Source organism: Poecilia reticulata, chromosome 3, assembly GCF_904066995.2.
Source record: "Poecilia reticulata chromosome 3, P_reticulata-male-v2, whole genome shotgun sequence".
Lineage (NCBI taxonomy): Eukaryota > Metazoa > Chordata > Actinopteri > Cyprinodontiformes > Poeciliidae > Poecilia > Poecilia reticulata.
Genome location: NC_088832.1, coordinates 8124009 through 8145265, shown reverse-complemented (window position 1 = coordinate 8145265; position 21257 = coordinate 8124009). Strand labels below are relative to the sequence as shown.

General features: G+C 37.8%; 2 protein-coding genes across 10 annotated transcripts in view; both read right to left on the bottom strand.

The window, feature by feature from the left end:
* The window catches only part of trpm7 (transient receptor potential cation channel, subfamily M, member 7), a 49091-nt gene extending 43886 nt beyond the window's left edge, over nucleotides 1-5205 (bottom strand). For 2 of the 4 annotated variants that reach the window (XM_008404785.3, XM_081605006.1), the window contains exon 1: nucleotides 4923-5162. In XM_008404785.3, coding sequence (XP_008403007.1) covers nucleotides 4923-4925 — 3 coding nt within the window. In that variant the 5' untranslated portion in view covers nucleotides 4926-5162. Of the gene's footprint in view, nucleotides 1-4922 lie in introns of all 4 variants that reach the window. The other 2 variants (XM_081605007.1, XM_008404786.3) reach the window with 2 other exon arrangements.
* A 904-nt stretch (nucleotides 5206-6109) lies between these two features.
* sppl2a (signal peptide peptidase like 2A) lies at nucleotides 6110-21257 on the bottom strand. 6 transcript variants are annotated; one of them, XM_017304169.2, is made up of 17 exons: nucleotides 21048-21257; nucleotides 17382-17492; nucleotides 17099-17281; nucleotides 16168-16257; nucleotides 15452-15585; nucleotides 14663-14814; nucleotides 14439-14535; nucleotides 13463-13564; nucleotides 12220-12301; nucleotides 11875-11949; nucleotides 11532-11588; nucleotides 10119-10172; nucleotides 9487-9586; nucleotides 9314-9394; nucleotides 9070-9230; nucleotides 7237-7273; nucleotides 6110-6586 (listed from the first exon to the last, which is right to left on the bottom strand). In XM_017304169.2, exons 1-17 carry the CDS (start codon nucleotides 21105-21107, stop codon nucleotides 6549-6551), a joined length of 1614 nt encoding a protein of 537 aa, XP_017159658.1. In that variant the 5' UTR covers nucleotides 21108-21257; the 3' UTR covers nucleotides 6110-6548. The 6 variants fall into 6 exon arrangements, with proteins under 6 accessions (XP_017159658.1, XP_008403009.1, XP_008403013.1 ...); XM_008404787.3 differs by having other exon boundaries at nucleotides 7237-7270; XM_008404789.3 differs by lacking the exon at nucleotides 6110-6586 and adding an exon at nucleotides 6901-7108.

The following is a 21257-nucleotide window of genomic DNA, read 5'->3' as shown; positions in this document are numbered from 1 at the left end:
AGCCGCTGGATGAATGACTGCCCTAGAACCAACCACCGGGCTTAGCAAGTGTTCTGGGGGGAAAACTTGATAAAGTATGAAAAAAATAAAGAGATCTAATGCCATATATCAAAAACTGGGATATGCATTGATAAAGGCTGGTGATACACCTCCACAATCTACTGACAGATATTGAACAATTAAGTGTCTTTTTTCCCCAAATTAATTTGGAAGGAGGAATAATTATTGTGTGCTGTGCAGCTTCTATAAACACTGCAGCACGAGATAATTGGCCGATTTTAAGTGCATAAAATGAAAAGCTGTAACCTGGTATGAAACATTAGGACCAGGGAAGCGTTTCTACAAAGAATAACATTGTAGATGTATGAGTAATGGTAATTATGATCAAATTACTGAATGTCTGAAGATTGCAAGCAAAAGATCAATTATTCATGCAGTGATCTTTTCTAAACGGCCTCCTCTCTTTCAACAAGCCATCCGAGGCCTCTACTGTAAAGCAGGATTAATTGCCGGTTGAGCCGGGTTCAGTTCGGATTGTCAGCATCACTAATTCAATTCACTTCGTCTCTTGGTTGATAGGAACGATATGGTGGAGGAACTGCACATTAACCAATGGGATCTGATAATCACCTTGGTGACGCTTTGAAAAGTGTGAACTTCAGTGCTAGAGCTCGTTAAGCCAAAAAATAATGTGTGTTGAAACTAATTCAAACTAACGATTATTTTAGTAATTGACTAATCAGATGAAAACATTCTGCAGATTTTCCATTTAACCATTTGTGCCTTTCTAATGCAATACTAAAAATATATTTAAAAAAGTGCAAGTAAAATAAATCAATTCCTTTTTTAAACAAGAAAATATACATTTTATTGCCTCAAATGTAATAAGATGGCATTCCTTTAGTAAATCTGAACCAGGTGAAGCTAAAACAAAGCCACTTGCGGAGTTTTGGCTAAAACATATTTACAGACAAAATTGTTTTCATCTTAAATGCAAAATTTTTCATATTTTTTGGTCAGTTTTGGCTTAATTGCTGCTCCATGTTGTTTTTTCCAGAAAATAGTCTTTGTGTCTTAATACTGCAGTAAATGATTAATTAGCTGACAATTATTTCAATAATTGATTAATCATGATTAATTACAATTAATCAAATTAAACTTGATTAATTGGATCGATCAAGATGTTTTAGGCCCAATTCACTTTTCTGGCCTCTGGTGTTTCTGGTTAGCATTTAGCTGCAATAGTATCAAATCTATAGTCACAATAAATTTTGATAGTGCCGGGTATAAACGACATCTCTGCTGATATGCAAATGTTTGAATGTGACTTGTATCAAAGTCTGGAATATGCAGTGCATTCACCTCAAGACCAGAAAAAAACAAACACTTTAAAGCTTTCTGATTTTGCCTAAATGGGACACATAAATATGTGTATATACACACACACACACACACACACATATATATATGTGTATAGGTGAATGCACTGCAAATAACTAAGAGGTGAATGCAATGCATATAACTAAGAGGTGAATGCACTGCATATAACTAAGACAGGCCTTATCAGCTTCCAATCCTTGGCACCTCTTGGTTGTTCCAAGATCTAGTGATATAAAGGAATGTTAAATGGGGAGGAACGAGTTCATTATAGCCTTCAGATAAGATTCCAGGAAGGCCAGGCACACAACACTGAGCAGTCATGAGACCAAAGTGTGACAGCCCTCTAGCTTTCACACTTGTGCCCTCTGGGCAAAGCTCTGCAGAGCTGCATCCATATTTCTCTGTCAAACCACCAGCATATGTTAATAAGGCTGACCTCATGGTGACCTTTACACATCACTTCTTGAAATCAAACAAATACCTCAAAGAATTGGTCAAAAGGATAAAAAGATTCAAAATAGAGCCTGCAGTAGACATAACAGGGTCAGGGTATAACAACCTTGAGTGAAAACACGACAAAATCATAGTAAAAAACAACAATATACAAATAATATAAAGTGATGACAAATTTGATTCAACTGGAAGTAGCTTTAACAACTTATTGCAATAAATACATTTTATTTTTGCTGTTTTGCCATTTCTAGAGAAATAAATGCATCTAGCTGATATTAGCTGGATAATTGGCTGCGTTCATAGAGCAGGTCTTGATGCTCAATGGCGATTCTTTTGCTGAAATCTGATTTTGTTTTGTCCTCAAAGCAACCCGCATGCGCAGAAGACGTCACATAGCAACGCGTTGTTTACAGAAGTAACGATGGATGCCACCGTCTATGAACCAGATTTGAAGTTTATTCAGCAATGGGAGTCAACAGAATTATCAAAAAATCCTAACAAGATGAAGAAGCTGATAAAAAAAAAAGCAAAACTAATATTAAAGACATTTTGTGGAGCATTAACTGGAACTTCTGTAGAGATGTCTGCTTGGGTGCGTAGCCGGAGATAAGAGTGGTGGTGGGACTGTGATGTGCTTCAGTGGAACACACCTCCGTCTGCTATTGTTTACGTCCAGTCTTGCTTTTCCTGGTGCAGAATTATAATGCATGTCTCTCGTCAATGACGTAAAAGTCCAATTAATTGCAATGTGATCGTTGAGAATGCAGACGCTTTGTAAACAATCGGATGCATATCCGATTTAGTACCACATACGAATCAAGTCGGATCTTTTTTGATGGGTTAGATCGGAACTGGGCCATTCAGACAGCAGTGAAGAAGCACATGGGTAAAAATATCCATTTTGGGTCGCATTCGCCTGTTGCGTGAACGTAGCCTTAGTTGTTATGTTTGGTCCAAATCCGTCCTAGAGGACGGTGTCTTTTAGTTTTCATACCTCAACTGCCATGCACAACTGGGAATTATCTTCCAACAGCTGAATTTTTCCTTTCTTGTAAACAACTTAAAAACGTAGCAGCTTTATTTCAGCCAGTCGACTGGCAGTGCACAGCACGACACTACTTTACACCAGTGATTTCAGCACTTTCTCTAGCATTGGTTAGCGACTTTAACACATTGAAAAATTATTCTGGATTTTTGCTAACACACATTTTTTAATACAGGTAACTACAAAATAAAATGCAACACCACAGGCATTTGGAATTTTTTTTATTCAAGCAGCTATATCTATCGCTAGCAGCTATTCTCTCAAGACTTTTGAAGACGCCATGCGAGAAAATTAAATCTGAGAAGAAGTTTTTACAGTGCAGAGTGAAGGGAATCAGACTGGTGCAGATAAGTGAGCATTTTATTAATAAAAAACCAATATCTATAACCATCTTTTAAACCCAATCTATTACCAGAGGAAATGCTCACCAATCTTCTGGGGGAATTCCTTACTGTTGGGTAATTGGAAAACAAACCCAAAAACCACAGTCACTACTTAACAGAGGTACAAAAAAAACAAACAGAAGTGCAGCCAAAACAAGGTTTTTCAAGACCGTTGTACACTAAAGCTCAGACTACTTAAGACTTAAACCACCCATATGGGATTGCAACTTGACAAAGAAAAAAAACAACAACAACAGTGTGACGATACGATTACAAATCACAATGACTTATTTGATGAGGCAGGATTACTTCTAATCGTACTGTCAGAGTGCTCAGACCGCCGGTGGTAATCTCAGGCATATGACCACCACAAAGCGGGTACAGCAGAGGAATCTCAATGTACATAAAAATAGGCGCAATAGAGGGCTAAAACTTTAACACATTTAAATGCATGAATCAGGGTTTTTTTATTGGCTGACAGCATCTTTTTAAGGTTCATCAGTCTATCTTAATAAACATGTGTCACAGGTTGTTTAAAGGGGTACGAGTTTGGAAAATGTAGGATTTAGAGGCTTGTCAGTCACCATTAAAAAATCAAAACTTTGGTCCTGAAGTATAGCAGTGTTTATCAATCTTGTGAAATAATGTATAAATTTGCATGTTTTAAGAGGAAAATAAAACTGCGCATTTGGGCAATCACACCAACCTACACTACTCTGTCGTTACTACGATGATGGGCTTTAAATAGCAGCATCTTCTTAGTCAGGTTTAGGTCAAAGTGGTGGTAATTTGGCATAGTTTCTCGTCATTCCTCTGGGGGGGGAATTGGTATAAACAGGAAGTTGTCGTCGAAAGAGGAGGCTTTGTTTGTCACGGAGACAAAAGGGAAAACTGCTACAACCCAAACGGATATGTTGAAACAGGTCTTCAGCAGAAACCGCAGCAGGCCTTCCACGGTTCGCCCCATAAAACGCTACAGTAAGCGAGCAGGAATGTGTGTATAAAGGCTTTAATTAAAAGTCCAAGATATTAAACGTATCACTGTTTCAGCAGCACTTAAATGTTCCCGACGGCGGCTGAATAAAAAGCACTCAGTTCGGGGAGACTTGGCATCCGCTCAAGCTGGCATTGACTCGTTACTGGCAATGACAGCGTGTCTTGTCCGACATCCGAGACTGCTGGAAGAAATGTTGCTTTAACGAGTGCCAGCTGCTCTGAACTATACGGCTTTATACGAGTCGTGTCCGTCTGCCCATGTGGAGGACAAAAGCCGTTTCTGTTGCATCGTAGACTAGAGCTAAGCCCCCAAAGCTACCTGGGCGGCTGAAGCTAGTTAGCTAGCGAGCTAGCTACTTAGCCAGCTAACATTTGAAGCGAGTGAGATTTGGGGGATTTCCTCGTGAGACATTGGGAGACCTGGGTTTGTTACGTTTAGCTTACGGTGTTTTAACACAAAACCAAGATTGTCCGCGAAAAAACTGCACCGGGAGCTCCGCCGGTTGTGTCCCTGACAGGCAGCATGCATAAGGGGGTAGCTGGTGGTGGAGGTGGGGGGGTCCAACTTAAAAGCCCAGATGAGTCACGACAATCTCCTCGCGCCAATTTACCACCGCCGCTAAACCACACCGAGACGGCGGACTAACTCAGACGTGCTCACGTACCATTCTCTTCACCGTTGAGACTCAGGAAGAGCTGTGTCGTGGCTTTTATCCATCTATCGGCGTTGCTCTCGGTTAGCCTTGGAATAAAAGCCCGCTGGACGCTGGAGAGATCCGCTTCGGCTGCAGCTCCAACGGAAGGTTGCTTTTTCATAATTGAGCGACTCCAGACTGACGCAGCGTAACGAGCCGGCTGAGTCAGCCAGCCCAGAGCTTCACGTGACCGGGCGGAGCCAGCCGCCACATGTGCGCTTTGTTTTAGTTCCTGCTCAACGCAAACAAGCAGGAAGATCTATTGTTTCCATCTCCGATTGTAAAATGCGATGTTTATTATAACTGTGCCCAACTGTAAACGATAGTAGCATTTCAGACTTCTTTTTTATATGGATAAAAACACAATATGATATAGAGAGCATCAATAACCAAATATCCAGATATGACCCGAATATATTATTGCCTTTTTTATAAGCGTCTCGGGGGGCTTTCGTAAATGACAAAGGACAAAGTTTAAGGTAAATAAATCATTAATTACTAGATTAACTTTTTATCATTTTATAGAGTCGTCTGAGGTAAATAACCTTCAACTAATCTAAAACCACACTGACTTAACTCTTTAATCAGGAACAATCTGATTGCTACTGTAAACATTGATCTGTTTTATATAATCAAAACATTGACATAACGCAGGACAGAAAGCATGTTTTTATATGTGGAAATACATGGTCTTTGTCTTTTACATTTTTTTCCACCTTTTGTACAATTTCACTACTATTACATAGTTTGGAATTTCACAATTTTTCACATCAGGACAGATGTTTTTATTTATTTCAAAATAGCTCAAGCTCAAGTCAGAGTAAATTTGTAACACCTGCGAACTTCAAGTCCTTCCACGGGTTCTTTATTTAGGAGGATCCAAGTAAAGGGTGGTGAAACACATGCCCACCACACTTTTCAGAATTATCTGCTACTTTTTGCTGGTCTATCGTATAAAAGTCTAACAAAATGCAAAAAGTGTGTGGCTGTAACATGACAAAATGCAATATCCACATTATGACGCTACAAAATCCATTTGTTTAATCTGTGGCTCTGCAAAAACGTAAAAAAATCCTTCCCTTTTTAAAATGCCCAGTACACAAAACATGTTTCAAAGATAATAAAATTTTAATGTTTAAGAAAAAAAAACACACACAGGAGATTAAGTAGTTTCTTTATTATAAGGCAAAGGGAAAAAAGTCATATTTTACACAAAAGATTATACAGAAAACCCAGTTATCAAACTTATATTATTCTGCAGGTAGATGTTATTTAAACCCCCCTCATTCTGTCAAGCCAGATTCTATAAAGTGCTTTCTAATTTCGTTTACCGGTGAGGCGAAGTCATCGCTGATTTCTGCTAGTGAACATAACAAACCTCTCAGGCACTACAAGACATTTCAAATACTCAAACATCTCCTGTGGGCCAATCCGGTAGTTCCCAAGCTCCCGATCACATCAGTGAAAGTGATTCTAATTTGTCAGAAAAGTCAGAATAGACATGAAGTGTTCCCTTGCAATGCAAATGTGAAATAAAAAAAAAAATTAAAAAACATTGTAAAAAAAGAAAAAAAAAGTGATTCCAGCAGTCGGAGCTCAGCAGCTTTCCCCTATGGACCGGTCAGTTCTTCCCTCTAAAATAAAAGGTAAAAGAAAAAAACAAAAATGAACAAAGGGTGTTAATAATTTATTTAAAGTGTTCAATTGTCTCATACTGCTCAGTGCGAAAACTGTAGATCCAAAAGCAGGCAAGCAGAAAATCTTAGCATTACCTCCTAACCCATCCAAACTCCATGCAATAGCCCTACAACGCTAACCACAAGCAACAGCATGCAAAAAGGCCGAATGAATATCAACTCATTATTATCCCTGTTGATTGGAAAAGACGAATGAATGCGGGAGATGAGGAAGACGAGTAGCTGCACAACATAATGCAGAAACAAAGAGATGAAGTTAAAGAGCTGTTCCAGGGCCACAACTTTTATTTAATCCGCATCAAAGAAGTGTTGGCTTTTCATCTGAATTGTTTCTTTTTGTTGTTGTTGTTGTTTTTTTGTCATGTGGAGACACCTGGTGGTCTGTTTGTGGAAAACACTTTGATGTCCCACATGGCAGTTTTCATTTGTTGGGATTTGCGTCTTAGCGAGACACTGACCCTGGAAATCAGGAGATAGAAAAGAGGAGAGGAGGAAATAAAAGCTTGTGAGAGGTGATGAGTGGTAAAAAGCAACACTAATGAGAGGAAATACGCAAAAGAAGGTATCTGGGTCGGAGAGAAGCACACCTGGCAGCAAAGGTTCCCTGGATGAATCCAAAACCTGCTGAAAATTAATCAAAGACAGAATCACATCTTGCTTCTGCTCCCCTCTCTCTCTCTCTCTCTCTCTCTCTGACACACACACAGAAACACACAACCAAATGCTTAAAAATGTTCGCAAAAGAACAATAACATTGTTTATCGTAATTAGGCCTGTCCAATAACACATGTTGCTGGACGATAAATTGTCCCAGCTGTTTTCAGACCATTTTCAAGAAATATAATAGTAATGGCCTAATAATGCAAAAACACGTTCATTTATAACAATAGATTACGTTTTTGTATGTAGATGTTTGAAACTGATCTTTGAGGACAAGTTTGTGGAAATCTAATTTTTATACCAAAACAGGCAACACGTATCACCTGAGCTGAGGAGAATAAACGGGAAAACTTCAGCAGTGGTGATGAAAAAGCTCAAACAACAGCATTATCCTAATAATGCTACAGCAGTTAGCCAGATGCTGTAGCTTCAGGAAACGGCTTGGAACACAAGTTTCCAACCCAAAATGGCCTAACATTATTATTATCTGAAATACCTTTGCTAACAGAACTGTGTGAGGAGAAATTCTACTGTTTGTCTAAAAGCAAACACGGATCGATAGCAACGCAGTCTGCGAATAGCTTACAAGAGAACACGTCGTTATCGTAGGTATGCAGCACCTTTTTAAAGGCAAACAGTAATGCGACGCCGACCTGCAAATAGAAAGCTGCTTGCTTCAGGGAAATTTTTATGCAAAAGTTGCTTTGAAACTGAAGCACAGCTTCATTATGTTAGGCTTGTCTTGTTTTGCAGCATTGAGCATATCGTGCTTTACAAAAGCATACCTTTGAGCCGATTTGCCAATTTTCCTCATGACAAGGAGAAACTTTAAGGGGATTTAGCGGGACTTTATGATAAGGACACAAAGCACTGAGTCATTTGTAAAGTGGAAGGAAAAACAAAACTTTGAAAGACGTTGCTGTTTTTATTTGGAAAATAAATATTTGAAATTTAAAAGTGCATCGATTGCCTTTTTTTTTTTGTTGGCTAATCATTCATTTTAATTTTGACCAATAAAAAAAAAGAAAAAAAAAAGGAGGGTAAAAATGGATTTTGTTGTTGTATATAGTCTGTAAAAAGAAATTGGATCAGGATAAAATTGGCATAGTTAAAAAAAAAAAAATCAGAAATAAAATCTTTGTTCAGTGCAAGTGTGAAGGTAAAGAAGAGCTAAAAAGAAAAGAACATTTTAAAACAATCAGGGGAGTGCCGGTTGTAATTTTCGGGCTGATCTTTAAAAAAACCAGACCTGCCGATTCTGATTTTGGTCAATACCAATTTTTTTATTTATTTTTTGTCTGAAAAGTGGTGACAAAGTTGCCAAGTGGACAATTGTTAACTGCGCATGTGAAGAGGTGACATTGTGGGCAGGGTCTTTGTCACGACAGAGTAGAAGCGGAGGTAGATGAGCTCGGTTTCACATGTAAATATCAGCCAATCTCCCAAAATGAAGGAAATCGGTGCAGCCCCTTCTCAAACAGTTGGCGTGTATTCATGTTCAGTCCCCTTGTGGTCAACATACTGAAGAATCACATTTTGCTTAGGTGACTTATGTGCGTTTTATTCAGGGTAGAAGAGTAGAAGAGAGCAAACACAGATATATTCCAGGCTTTTCAACTTTTAAATTTTAAATAAATTAGTAAGGCATGTATTATCTTTCCACCCTGCACCTATGCATCACTACTGGTGTGCTGGTTGTTGTGGGACAAACTTCAAACCGAGAAATTCTGACTCTGCTCTTCACACGCCGCTCTTCTCACCTCGTATGTCGTTCCCGTCCAGAACTGCCTCATCTCCCCCCTGCAGCCCGCAACCACGGCGGAGGTTATCAAGGTGAAAGGCACCAGGTAGAGCAGGGCGGGTTGGCCCATCCCCGACAGCAGCATCACTGCAAAGGTCAGCACAAGTCCCAGGAGGTAGGCTGCCAGGAGCAAGCAGGATGGACATCAAAATACGAGCGAAACACAATATACGCATACAAAAATAGAAAATAAGGAAAATTACCAAAAACACAGCTGATGAAGTAGACATTCTTCCTGCTGTTGACCCAAACGTCAAACCTGCTGCAATAGGCCACCAGGAGCCCTGTTGGGTAAAGGACAATCCGAGAGCAAAGTGATGAGCAGTCGCCGTTCTATACGTTTAAAATGTCGACCTCGACAGGCATTGAATCTCACCTGGGACAATGATATCCCCGTAACCAAGGATGGAGAACTGCAGCCCACACAGGTTCTGAGTCCAAGCTAAGAACCGCGGGACACGCATCACCACGGGTATCTGCACATGTGGAGAGTCTTTTTTAATGGCAGAGCAGTCGCTGGAGCAGGGCTAAACGCAGCGCCTAATGTTTTATGAACGCATCGTCTGTAATACTGCGGTGTTTGAAATCAGAGTCTGCAAAAGCAGTGGCGCCCCGAGGGGGAAACATCGGGTGGCCATTTGTATCTGGGGTTGGAAGGAGGCACCCTAAAAGTTTTAATGGCCTGGTCCCCCACATGAAAATTTTCTTGGGGCGCCACTACTTCACTATGCTTTGTTCTTTGCCTTCAACTCAGTAACTTTGTGTAAATTTAGTCTTGTTGTGCTGATAGAGAAAACACTACAATTCATTTGGACTGCCCTAGAAGAACAGAAAGAAAAACAATAATGCACCAAGTAAAGGTCCGTTAGCAAACCACTCCCATATTTTTAGGTTGTCAATCATGCTAGAGACATAAAAAGGTTCCTTCCTTTCTCCACCTTTTCCCCGGGATGCAGCATAACAAACGAAAAAAAAAAGGTAGTGGATGGGTAACAAGTCAAGTCTTACTTTCTCAGAAGGAGGCTGGGGTTCAGCGGGGATCTCCACCATGTTACCTTGTGTCTAAGACAGAGCCCACCCAACCCCAGCGCACAGTTAGTAGATCAGTCTACAGTTCCCCTCAGGGCATTCACAGCAGCCTGGATGCTAATGAAGCTGCTAACAGTTTGAAAGAGAATATCACCAAGCTTAGCTTAGCTTGTAGCTTACAATCGCCTGCCCCACCCTTAATCTCCCCAAGACGAAAACACCTGCACATGCGTTAATAATGCTTTACACTGACAGGAAGGACGGTTTGCCTTATTAGATAACAGACAAAAACTGAAAAATAGCATTTAAAAAAGAAAAAATACATGTGCATCTCAATCAGATAAAATATCAATACAAACTTTTATCCAAAAAGTGAAATATAAGGCAGCACTTTTCCCCTTGTACTTGTCCACCTTTCTCCTTCCACTCAACTTTCCGTGTACAAAGCAGTCTTTGTACAGCTGTCTCTTTGTAAATGGCCTTTTTTGGCTTCTGGAGAATAGGCCATGACTGCACAGAGCAGACCATAACATGACCAAAAAGGTAAATAAACATAAACGGTAAAATGGACATGTTGTTAGTAATGAAGGAATATAGTAGGATTTTCCTGTTTTAATTGAATTTAAAAAATTCATTAATATTTTGATGACATTCTGGTTTAGAGAAATGCACATGTACTTTTGCACACTGCAAAGCCAGACCACATTTTCCAGTAAGTTAGAGGATTTAATAAATTACAGAGCCAAAACTGGTCAAATTTTAAAGATGACACAGAAATAGCTGGAGTGACTGGAGTTTTGTCCTGATAAATGGATTGAAAATTGAGCAACACACTCCCTGGCCCCTCTTATTGTAGATACCATGAATTATTACGGTAATTATATAGTAATTTTCCCTCATTAAAAAAAAATCCTACAGAAGTTTAAGTGAAGTTTGTAAAGAGAAAATATATTTTTACAACAATATTGATCATTTCCTGATAAAGTAATGCCATTTCCACGTCTGTGAAGCTCTTTTGTGCCTGTCCTTTAGTTTGCAGCGGTTCTGTATTGACATTTAACACATTTCTGAAAATTAACATTCGGTTTTCTGTTTCCTAAATAGGGGTACAATAGTTATTTGGTTCAGAACGTTACAAAACTCCATGATTAGATTCGGGAAACAGTTTCGCCTTCAATGACCTTTTCCAATACCACATAATAGGAAGTTTCTGACCGAAACTCTTTGTGTAACACTCACTCGCTTCCCTACATAAGAATTTGACTCAGATCACCATATTTGGGCACGCAAATATGATTCTCAAAAACAAAAAGATTATTTGTGATGATTTTAGCAATTTATCTTCACAGTTTCTATATGAAATTATAAATATAAAACCTTTGGAGAAATTACCTTCTCCCCAGATGCGTCGGGGCCGAGAGCAACCTGCACCATGATGCTGACTCCATTCTGGTCAAGGGCAAAAAGAATGGAAGTTATTGCATTTCTCATCAATTTATGAAACGATAACAACTGCCAGTGACGCAAACAAGCACCAAAAATCTACAAGTAGGTGTCTGGCATCGGATAAATAACTTGATTATTTCTTCAAACTCATATCCAGACATATGAGTTTGAAGACAGTGTCAAAGCTCTTGAAACATTATCATAAGAATATTAATCGAAGAAATACTGAAATAAAATTAAAAAATGACATGCAAAATACAATATAGAAAAACAGCTTATTTATACAAACCTTTGTGAAGAAAGGAGTTATGAACACAAAGAAGACGTCATACAGCAGGAGGAGACTCAGTAAGATCACACAGATCTGTCAGAAATAAGACAAGTTAATATGAAAAAGCTGATTATAGATCAGAGAAATCCTACAGACAATCCTAAACTGCTAGGTTATTATATCAAATAAAGCAAATCAAAAATGATATCCTGGCCAATTGTACAAGTTTAAAATGGAAAACATAAACAGCCTAAAATAATACAAGGTGAATTCTCCCCCAGAGCAAACACAATAAAATGAATGCAATATAAACCAATAAAACGCTGAGGCTACAGCTGTGTAAGTGTGTGTGTGTGTCCGTACCTTGAAATTGGACAGTGTGATGGTCTTCATGAAGTTGAGGCAAAAAGCAATGCCAAGCAAGTTCTGCAGGATCCAGATCCACCTATGAGGACAAAACAGATTTTTAATCAGATATGAGAAATCAACCGCTGACAGGAACCGGACGGTTTTATAAATGGAGATCGGCTGGTCGGAAACTAAAAATTTGATGGGTTTTGTTGTCGTTTTTTTTTCAATAAATCTACCCATCACACCCAACGGATCTTCAACAGTTGACAAAAAGCTGAACATATTACAATGTTGCTCTGCTTTAGAGCCAAACTAATGACAAATTCCACTCCTTATGTAAATATTTTATGAGTTCACTGATGAAGTGTAAAACCCCGGACTGATTTAAATAACCTAACACAAAGGAGTAAATTGGAGCTTTTTTATTTAAAATATTAAAACAATCTATTTACTGAAACAGCTCTACAATGTATGCAGTTTGCTTAAGAAATTACAGTTTTTTTTATGGTTTTATTAAATAACATGTCAAATTTATGCAGTGAGTCAGGGGGAAAAAAAGGTATTTCGTTATTATTTTTAGTCTTTAAGAAGAAATCAGTATTGAAAAATCATCAATAGAGTCTGATCAGTGAATCTGTAGTTTTTTTTTTTATTCAACCATGTTTCATAAATTCAAATACAGCAACTCGTGTCTGCACTGGGGTAATCCTTACACGCATGCACTGTGTCATGAAGGTGGTGAAATTAATGATGGAGCGTTTGCAGTTATCTGGCCGATTTTTAAAAAGCCTGAGCTGCAGATTTTCATTTTTTATGATACAATTTTTTTCTCTCTGAAAAGTTGCTAAATATAGCAGACCCCGTCGGTCTGCCTTTTCTAATAATTGGTTCACAACTAAGTATTGGGCGACAGACGATCTCCCAAAATTCAGAACATTTTTTTGGTGTACGCCAAATAAAAACGATACTTTCTACAGTTGCTTATTACCAGCGAATGGGGTGCTTGCATTTTGCAAAAAGCAGGTGAACCAAGTTACCCAGTCAGTGTCTAAAAAAGTCTTCAAATTCACATGAACTAATGAGGACGCTGAAGTGTGTGTTGCTCTGTGAGAAGCAAACGGTTTGGCCGTTTCCAACTTAATTCTGCTTCACTTCAAATCAGACGCCTGCTTTAATATCAGAGAGAAATGAAACCAAAACAGAACAGTGTGTGTGTGTGTGTGTGTGTGTGTGTGTGTATGTGACATGACAGTACCTGTCTTCATTTCTGTACACTCCCCAGATCACAGCGACAGTAATGCACACAGCAGCCAGCAGGATGGATCTCACTGACACATTCTTGTTGTACACAGAAAAGCTGAGAAAAAACACACGGATAGACACACACCAATGATTCAGGGTGCAATAAACAGCTGAAGCTGCTGGAAACACAGAAATAACACACACACCGCTCACAGGGTTCTGTGTGACACACTACTGGTGTGAACAAGGTTTGAGTTGTTTGTTTTGAGTAATGGTGACTGTATAACTGCACAAATGAGGAAACGGGAATATTTCCTTATGGTAACTCATCCACGAAATGTTCGATTTCAAAATATTATTTCTAGGGCTGAAATTAAAGATTATTTTAGGAATCAATTATTCAGATGATTAATCTGATTTTAAAAAATTGCCTTGCTTCAGATTTTTCATTAAACCACATTTTTATTTTTAATACAAAATTAAAAATACATTAAAAGGTGCAAATAAAGAATGAGAAAATAAACATTCCGCAGCATTAAATGCAATAACGTAGCATTCATTCAGTATACACTTGATCATTTGTATTAATCGATTAATTGGATAGCAAAAGGACCTAAAACCAACATTTTGTTCTTTACAGAATTTGAACCAGGTAATGCAAAAACTGTGTCACTTGACAATTTTTTTTAATCTAACTTTAAAAAAAAAAAAACATCTAAAATGTTCATATATTTTGTACAGTTTTGGCCTAATTTCTGCTCTGAGTGTGTTGTTCTTTCAACAACTGACCTTCTTTTGAGTCTGTATCCTCCAGTTAGGGATAAATCGATTCCTAGATTATCCGATGATTATTTCAATAATAGTACCAATTAATCTTTTCAATCCCAGTTATTTCCAGCTTTTTTACATTTTTGTAAAGAAACAAAATAATCCGCTTTGCACATCTTTCAAAGTGCATTTTATAATACCGGAAGCAGCGAGGCTCATACCTTAAAGTGCCACAACGGATTAAGTCCAGCACCGCGTCCAGGCAGCTGAACAGTGCTGAGGCAGTGGCGAAGCAGAAGATGGTGATAATGATGTAAACTGTGAACGGAAAAATGGAAAAAGAAAACAGATTGCGCCAGTAAAAAAATAAATAAATAAATAAAATAAATTCCTTGTAGGATTATTCCAATCTCAACAAGTGATTGGCTTATTCTGTTCCGCTCACCGAGGACGTTGTAGAAGTAGTACATGAGCACCAGCATCCCGCACATCACGACGACGAAGATGATGATGTTGAGGGGGGAGTAGAGCACTCTGCTGCCGTCCGTTTTGTGTTCTTCTGCTCCTCCTCTGGCAGCGTAGCTCTTCAGTCGCTCGCTGGTGTGAAAAAGGGGAAACGTGTTTGAGCAAAAATCTAAAATGGCTGAGTAATTTAACAGCAGTTGTCATGTAATTATTACACAAAATAGCTGTCATGCTCCTAATAGATTAACACCAGCAGTGTGACAAGCTGGTTAGTTAGTCAGGTTGTCTGCTCAAGTAGCCAGATTCAGTGTGAAACTTTCAAACTGTTATTTTAAAACAGAAACCCCAACAAGTGTTGATACTCGTTTCCTACTTCCGTTTATATCGCTACGTAACCTAACCATTCATGGAATATGCTCCTATAACTAACAATATTTATCGTATCGTTTGTAATTTATTGTGAACATTTTCTCATAAGAATTTTGATTTATCGTTTTGTTGGCAAGTCACAATAAACAATGTTAAACAAAGCTGACATTTTTTTTATCAGAAATGTTAATTTATCAATTTTTCTGATATTTGATCCACGAGAGAATTAACAAATGTTAGTAAATTCAAAAATTTGAATAAATGCCGTTGCTGCATGCAGTTTAGTGATATAATAATAATGACATGACAAAAGTAAAATATTTAGCTGCACAGCGAAATAAAGCTTTCGCTCACACCGACCCTTATGAAACTTCAAGCTCTCTGAAGTACCAACTCTCACCGTTCACAAGCTCTACTCCATAAGCCGCCCAAAGCCACCGTTGCTATAGCGATCAGCAGCAGGACGACGATGTTCAGATCAATCTTAGAGTACTGCGGTGCGTACAGCTTCACTTCCATTCCTTCGCCAAACACCTAAAGGAAAAACAAGAGGTCAACAGCTCCGATGGCAGACACCAGGTAAGATCAGGGCTGCAGGTAACGATTAATCTATCGATTATTCTGATAATTAATCAATTAATCGGATTAAAAAGTGGCAGATTTTTCATTTAAATCTTTTTTTTTTACATTATATTCAATTAGTTTTCATTAAAAGATGCATTCCTTTTACAAATAAGAAGATAAACATTTTACAGTCTAAAATGAAATAACATATCAGGGGTTTTGAGTAGAACATAATGACGGACAAAAGTTTTTTTCATCTTAAATGCAAAATGTTTATGTTGTTTGTACAATTTTGGCTCTTTTTTTTCAGCAAATGGCCTTCATACTCCACTTCACAATTAATCGATCACTAAATTAGCCAACAACTATTTCAATAATCAATTAATCTCAGTTAATTCACACAGATAAGATTGAAGTCTTTTTGGTAAAACTAGTGCCATTTCTATACGCAATACTGTAACTTACATAATATGACTACATTTCAAATTTGCTCTTGGAGGAGATAAAATCTGATCCAATAAAATGCAGAAACAGAAAGCAAACCCCACTTACATGCTCGGCCGTCAGGAAGTCCCTGTACCTCATGAGAGCCAGAGGAATGTGGACCTTTAGATACTCTGACTCGTTGGCTGATGGAGCGACCTGAGGAGCAGAGTTGGCAACCACACCAAATAAACTTGTGTAGATTGGAACAAGACCAGTCTATAGGGTTCAGTAAAGATCATCTGTTTAGCTCAGAAACAAGAGTACAATCATAGAAACAATCATTAACACGCCACTTTCTTATTGCTGTATGGATATCACCGGTTTCCTAATCCAGTCTAAAACAATTTGTAAATGTTAAACAAAATGGTTCTGGAGCAATGTGTTTGTTTGTTTGCTTTCCCAAAAATGATTTGCCAACTACAACTACAACTACAGTTCTGGTTACACCTCCTATGGAAAAAACTTTTAACAAGTTTCCATAAATTTGCCTGAGCTTTAACTGCTCCATTTTAATTAGGTGATACTAAGACTAAGATTTTTGGCAACAAATTGTATTGAGGGTGTGCATGAAAACCCACACCATGCACACTTTGCAGTACAGTGGAGGATCAGTGATGCTCTGGGCCTGCCAAACAAATTAAAAGAATTTTTGTGAAAAAGTCAGAAAATACAGAAAATTAATGTCTCTGCCCAGAGAGAAAAAAAACAAGTGCTGAATTTTATATGAGAACATTTCACTTCCTGTGGTTTTCTTTTAGTTGTTTTAATACAAAAGGAGAAACAAGTTCCTGATTTAGCCAAAGTTGGAAGCGAAACCTGTAAAACTGATTTAGTCTTTCTATACTTTTTCAAGAAACAGATTTTTATCTCATAGAAACCCCCCTCCCCAAAAAAAAAACAATGCTGAGTATTTAACAACTAAAATTAAACAGTAAAAAAGGGCACGCATTTTATATTATTTTTCAACCAAAAATTACATTTCATCTAAATGTCTTACCAGGTTTGTGCTGCTCGCAATAAGCAGCACCTTAGCGCCAAGGTTTTGGGCGATGATAGCCTTCTGGCTGAATCCGCATTCCCCCCTCATCACCACCAGAGCTTTGCCCTCTACCGCCTCTGGTCGGACTCCTGAGACGTCACACAGCACGGTGGACGTCAGATTCACCAGCTGGTACGTCATCTGATAAAAATAATTTTAAAAAAAAATCAACAATGAGCAGATAGAGTAATGAGACAAGCAAGGCCAGAGTTTCATGAAGTGAAGATAACTGATAACTTACAGCTTTATCAAGCGTTTCTTCAAGAGGAGTCCAGGAGTGATTGTAGACGAGGCAGTAGTCCCGAACTAAACTTCCATTTGAGATGTGCAAAACAGCTTCTTGGCAATTTACCTGTAGATGAAGAAATACAATGGATATTTTAATCTAATTCCACTTTTTAAAATAAATTTTAAAAAATTTATTGCGCCGACATGACTAAATGGAGACCCTGGATAACAATACTTAAACATCCTACAAGTTTATCTTTATTTTATTCAGTGGTTGAAGTGGAGAAAGAAAGTTATTTACGAGAAGCAGCATTCAGCTTCTATGCACCACAGATTTGGAACAAACTTCCAGAAAAATACAACAGCTGAAACACTGGGTGCCTTTAAATTTCAACTTAAAACCCACCTGTTTAGAGTTGCTTATGGCTAAATTAGGGTTAGCGTGTGGGTTTTGATGTCTTCCATGTTTTTATGTCTTTAATGTTTTTCATTTCTTTTTATTTCTTTTCTACGTTTTAATGATGTAAAGCCCCCCGAAAAACATCCCAGCTGACGGCGTTCAACTAAAAACCTAGAGGTTGGAGTCCTTGTCAAACGGTGTTTTTGACTAAAGTCCCTGAGGGTTAGAGTCCCAGTTAAACGACGTTTAACTGAAGTCCTAAAGGGGTGCGGGTTTTAATGTTTTTATCTTTTTTTTTTAATCTCTCTCTTTCTCACTGTTTATTTAATGTCACATGCTGTTTTTATTTTAATTATGTAAAGCACTTTGAAATGCCTTGCTGCTGAAATGTGCTATACAAATAAAATTTGATTGATTGATTTACATGGTCGAAATGATGTAAATAACTTGCTTTGCACCTCAGCTTCCGTGTTTGGGGAAAAGCGGCTCGATTGTTTCCGATCCAATAAAAATATAATTTTACACTAGGTGCTTGCAGGGCTTGGCCAAAGTTTGTACATCAATCCGAAGCCCCAACAAGTAAGCTGGAGAAAGGTTTTAAGATGTACGCCTCCTCCACTGATACAAAGGTGAGTTTTACTTAAACTTTGTGGCTAACCTTAACCTTAGCTTATGCTAGTAGGCAATATTCTCTGACATTGTTCTTGTAAAAATGTGCTATTTAAGTATCTAAACATTCTAACGGACAATGTTTTTATCTTATTTTCAAATATTGTCGTTACTGTCAGAGACTAACTGGGGAGATTACGGTTCGGGCTTTTAGCTTCCAAAACATGACGAGGCACAACAAGCCTCATATCTTAACAGTAGCGCAGCTCTGGTGTCAGAGTTCTGGTTCAGCTGACTGTTCAGGTTCAAAGTTGCTGCTTTTAGAAAAATATGACAGTGTCCCTTAAGGTCTCCGTGTTATATCGTTTTATTACCTTTACATGTTTCTTGTGAAGAGCTCAGATAGGACGGTGTTTACTGCAGTATGTACAGGCGGATCAGTTGCTCGGCTGTCTGGCTCTGGTCTGCTCACTAGTTCCCATAAACTCGCTCTTTCAGGCTGAATACAGAAGTGATTCCATGGAAATAACTCAGGGAGGCTCCTTGATTTACCATCCGTATCCCCGGTATTTTTAGGCTGATCCGGAGTGAAGGGAAGGCTGCAAACTTTGTGTTGTGCAGCGTTAGCTTTAACAGGTAGTGGCAAATACCAGTTAAAGCTGGTATCGCTTGGTAGGATCCTTCTTAATTCAGGATCGCTTGGAAATTTATGAAAACTTAAAATCCCATTATATTAGGAAGACAACAATGTTCATAGTACTGCTTTTTTTTGCATCTAAAATAAGACTTAGTCTTTTCTAGCAGTCATGGTAACTCAAAGCGGAAACAAGAGAGCCGCATTAGGTCCTGGAGATGTGACGTCAATGCCGAAGGTGCAAAGAGCCCATTATTGAAATAATCGTCAACTGATTTAGAAATAAACTAATTGTTAACAGGAGTATACAGAGTCAAAAAATAATAATAATTTGCTGGGGAAAAAAAACATATTCAGAGCCGTAATTAAGTCACAAAAAATCTGTACATTTTACATTCAAGATAAAAACCTTTATCGGTAAAAATGTTTTAGCCAAAATTCCACAAGTGCCACTTTTATCTTCATCCGTATCAAATTCGCTAATTTATTGCATGTTAGGCAATAAAATGTTTATTTTCTTATTCAAAAAAAGGAATTTAATTATTTCTTTATTTGCATCTTTTAATGTATTTCTAACATAGAAACAAGGCTTAAGTGGTTAAATGAAAAACCTGGAGAATATGCCATTTTTTAAAATCCGATTAATCACCAGAATAATCGATAAAATATTTGATTGTTAAGTTTTCTTTAATTATTATTAAATCGTCAATTAACCAGATAAATCCCACTGAGACCAAGACCTCTTTCACAAGAATGACCCGGCCAAGAAGGGCAGCAGCACACGTCATGACAGATGAGACAAGTAAACAGAAAGAACAAAAATAGATATTAGAAATAGCTAAACAACAGTTTGACACTCAGTTGTGACAATACTAATTTCTAAAACAGTGGCAATTTAAGAAAACTCAGGCATTATTGACAGGGTATTCATTCTTGGATAACTACAAGACCAATCAGGATTTTTTTTTTAAACCAGCATTTTATTTTCATAGTAAGACATTTTCAGACCAATTAATAAGTCATTGCACAATTAGTGTTTTATGATTTTTGGATTCTGGATTCTTAAATAATGCGATTTAAAGAGGGTCAAAAGTGCTGCAATTAAAAAACAAACGTTTTCATATTTACACACATAAATAACTTTTAAGAGTAACTGTGGTTGTTTGTCCATTGTGCACCCTGCATCTTACCTGTTCACCACTGGGTAGATGAAATATTTCTTTATGATTTTATCTTGCAGTTCACTCATGTAGACATATTATATAAATTCACATGCAGCTTTTTTCCATGACAAATACAGATTTATAATATAGTTATATATATATATATATATATATATATATATATATATATATATATATATATATATATATATATTTTACATATTTCCAATGTTCCAAATGATCATATATATTTATTTTCAATATTACGTGATCATCAGTAAATATTTTTGTAATGACTTATTCACTTGAAATGTGGCACCTTCAGTTGTCGATGAAGCCGTAGCAGTGCTCGTTTTTTATTTTTTATTTTTCGGTTTTTTTTCCTCCTGATTTACCTTTAATATCGGGACTAATGCCGTAAATTAAAAAAAAAACTTTGTTGCTATAGAGAAGTGGAGATTGGGAGAATCTCTACCTGAAACAATTTAAACTAATGTTTAGACTGGCTAAATTGGTTAAAAAGGCCGTAAAACTTATTTATAACTATATGTAATTGTATATTTTTTATGCACAAATATATTAGACGTATTAACGTGTCCGTGGAAAAGGAACGTGTTCAGTAGAAACAAACAGTTTTCGGTGTTGCTTCAATGAGGCTGACTCATAAACCAGAAAGCTAACACTAGTTAGCATTGTTAGCTTCCCCTCTACTCTCCGCATTCTGTCAGTTTTAAACCACAGCTCGGCTAAAACACACATCGGCGCCTTGTAACGACCCAACACGCAGGCTGGTGGCTCTCGGCGCTCCGTGTAATCACCGTGTTTTTGACAACTACTTTAAACTCGACAGAAGCTAGTCCCTTTTAAACCTACCTGCGATACTAGAGAAATGACAGACAGAAGAGCGACGCCGAGCGCTCCTTTCGCCTCCATCTTCGTCTTTCCACGAACTTTGTTTTAATCTTGAATATCAATTGCTTCCTGTGCGGTACAAGACCATTTTTGTTCGGCTGGATGAGTTCGTATCGTGACGGTTGTTGTTGTTTTCGCCGCTAATAGCTGCCCAGGCACTTCCTGTATTGG

Excerpts from the sequence above, each read along its gene's own strand:
- sppl2a (XM_017304169.2), bottom strand. The coding sequence starts at position 21,107 with ATGGAGGCGAAAGGAGCGCTCGGCGTCGCTCTTCTGTCTGTCATTTCT. Across the intron at positions 17,282-17,381 it reads AAGAAACGCTTGATAAAGCT|ATGACGTACCAGCTGGTGAA; the intron begins GTAAGTTATCAG and ends TATTTTTATCAG. Across the intron at positions 6,587-7,236 it reads CAGGGAACCTTTGCTGCCAG|AGGGAAGAACTGACCGGTCC; the intron begins GTGTGCTTCTCT and ends CTTTTATTTTAG.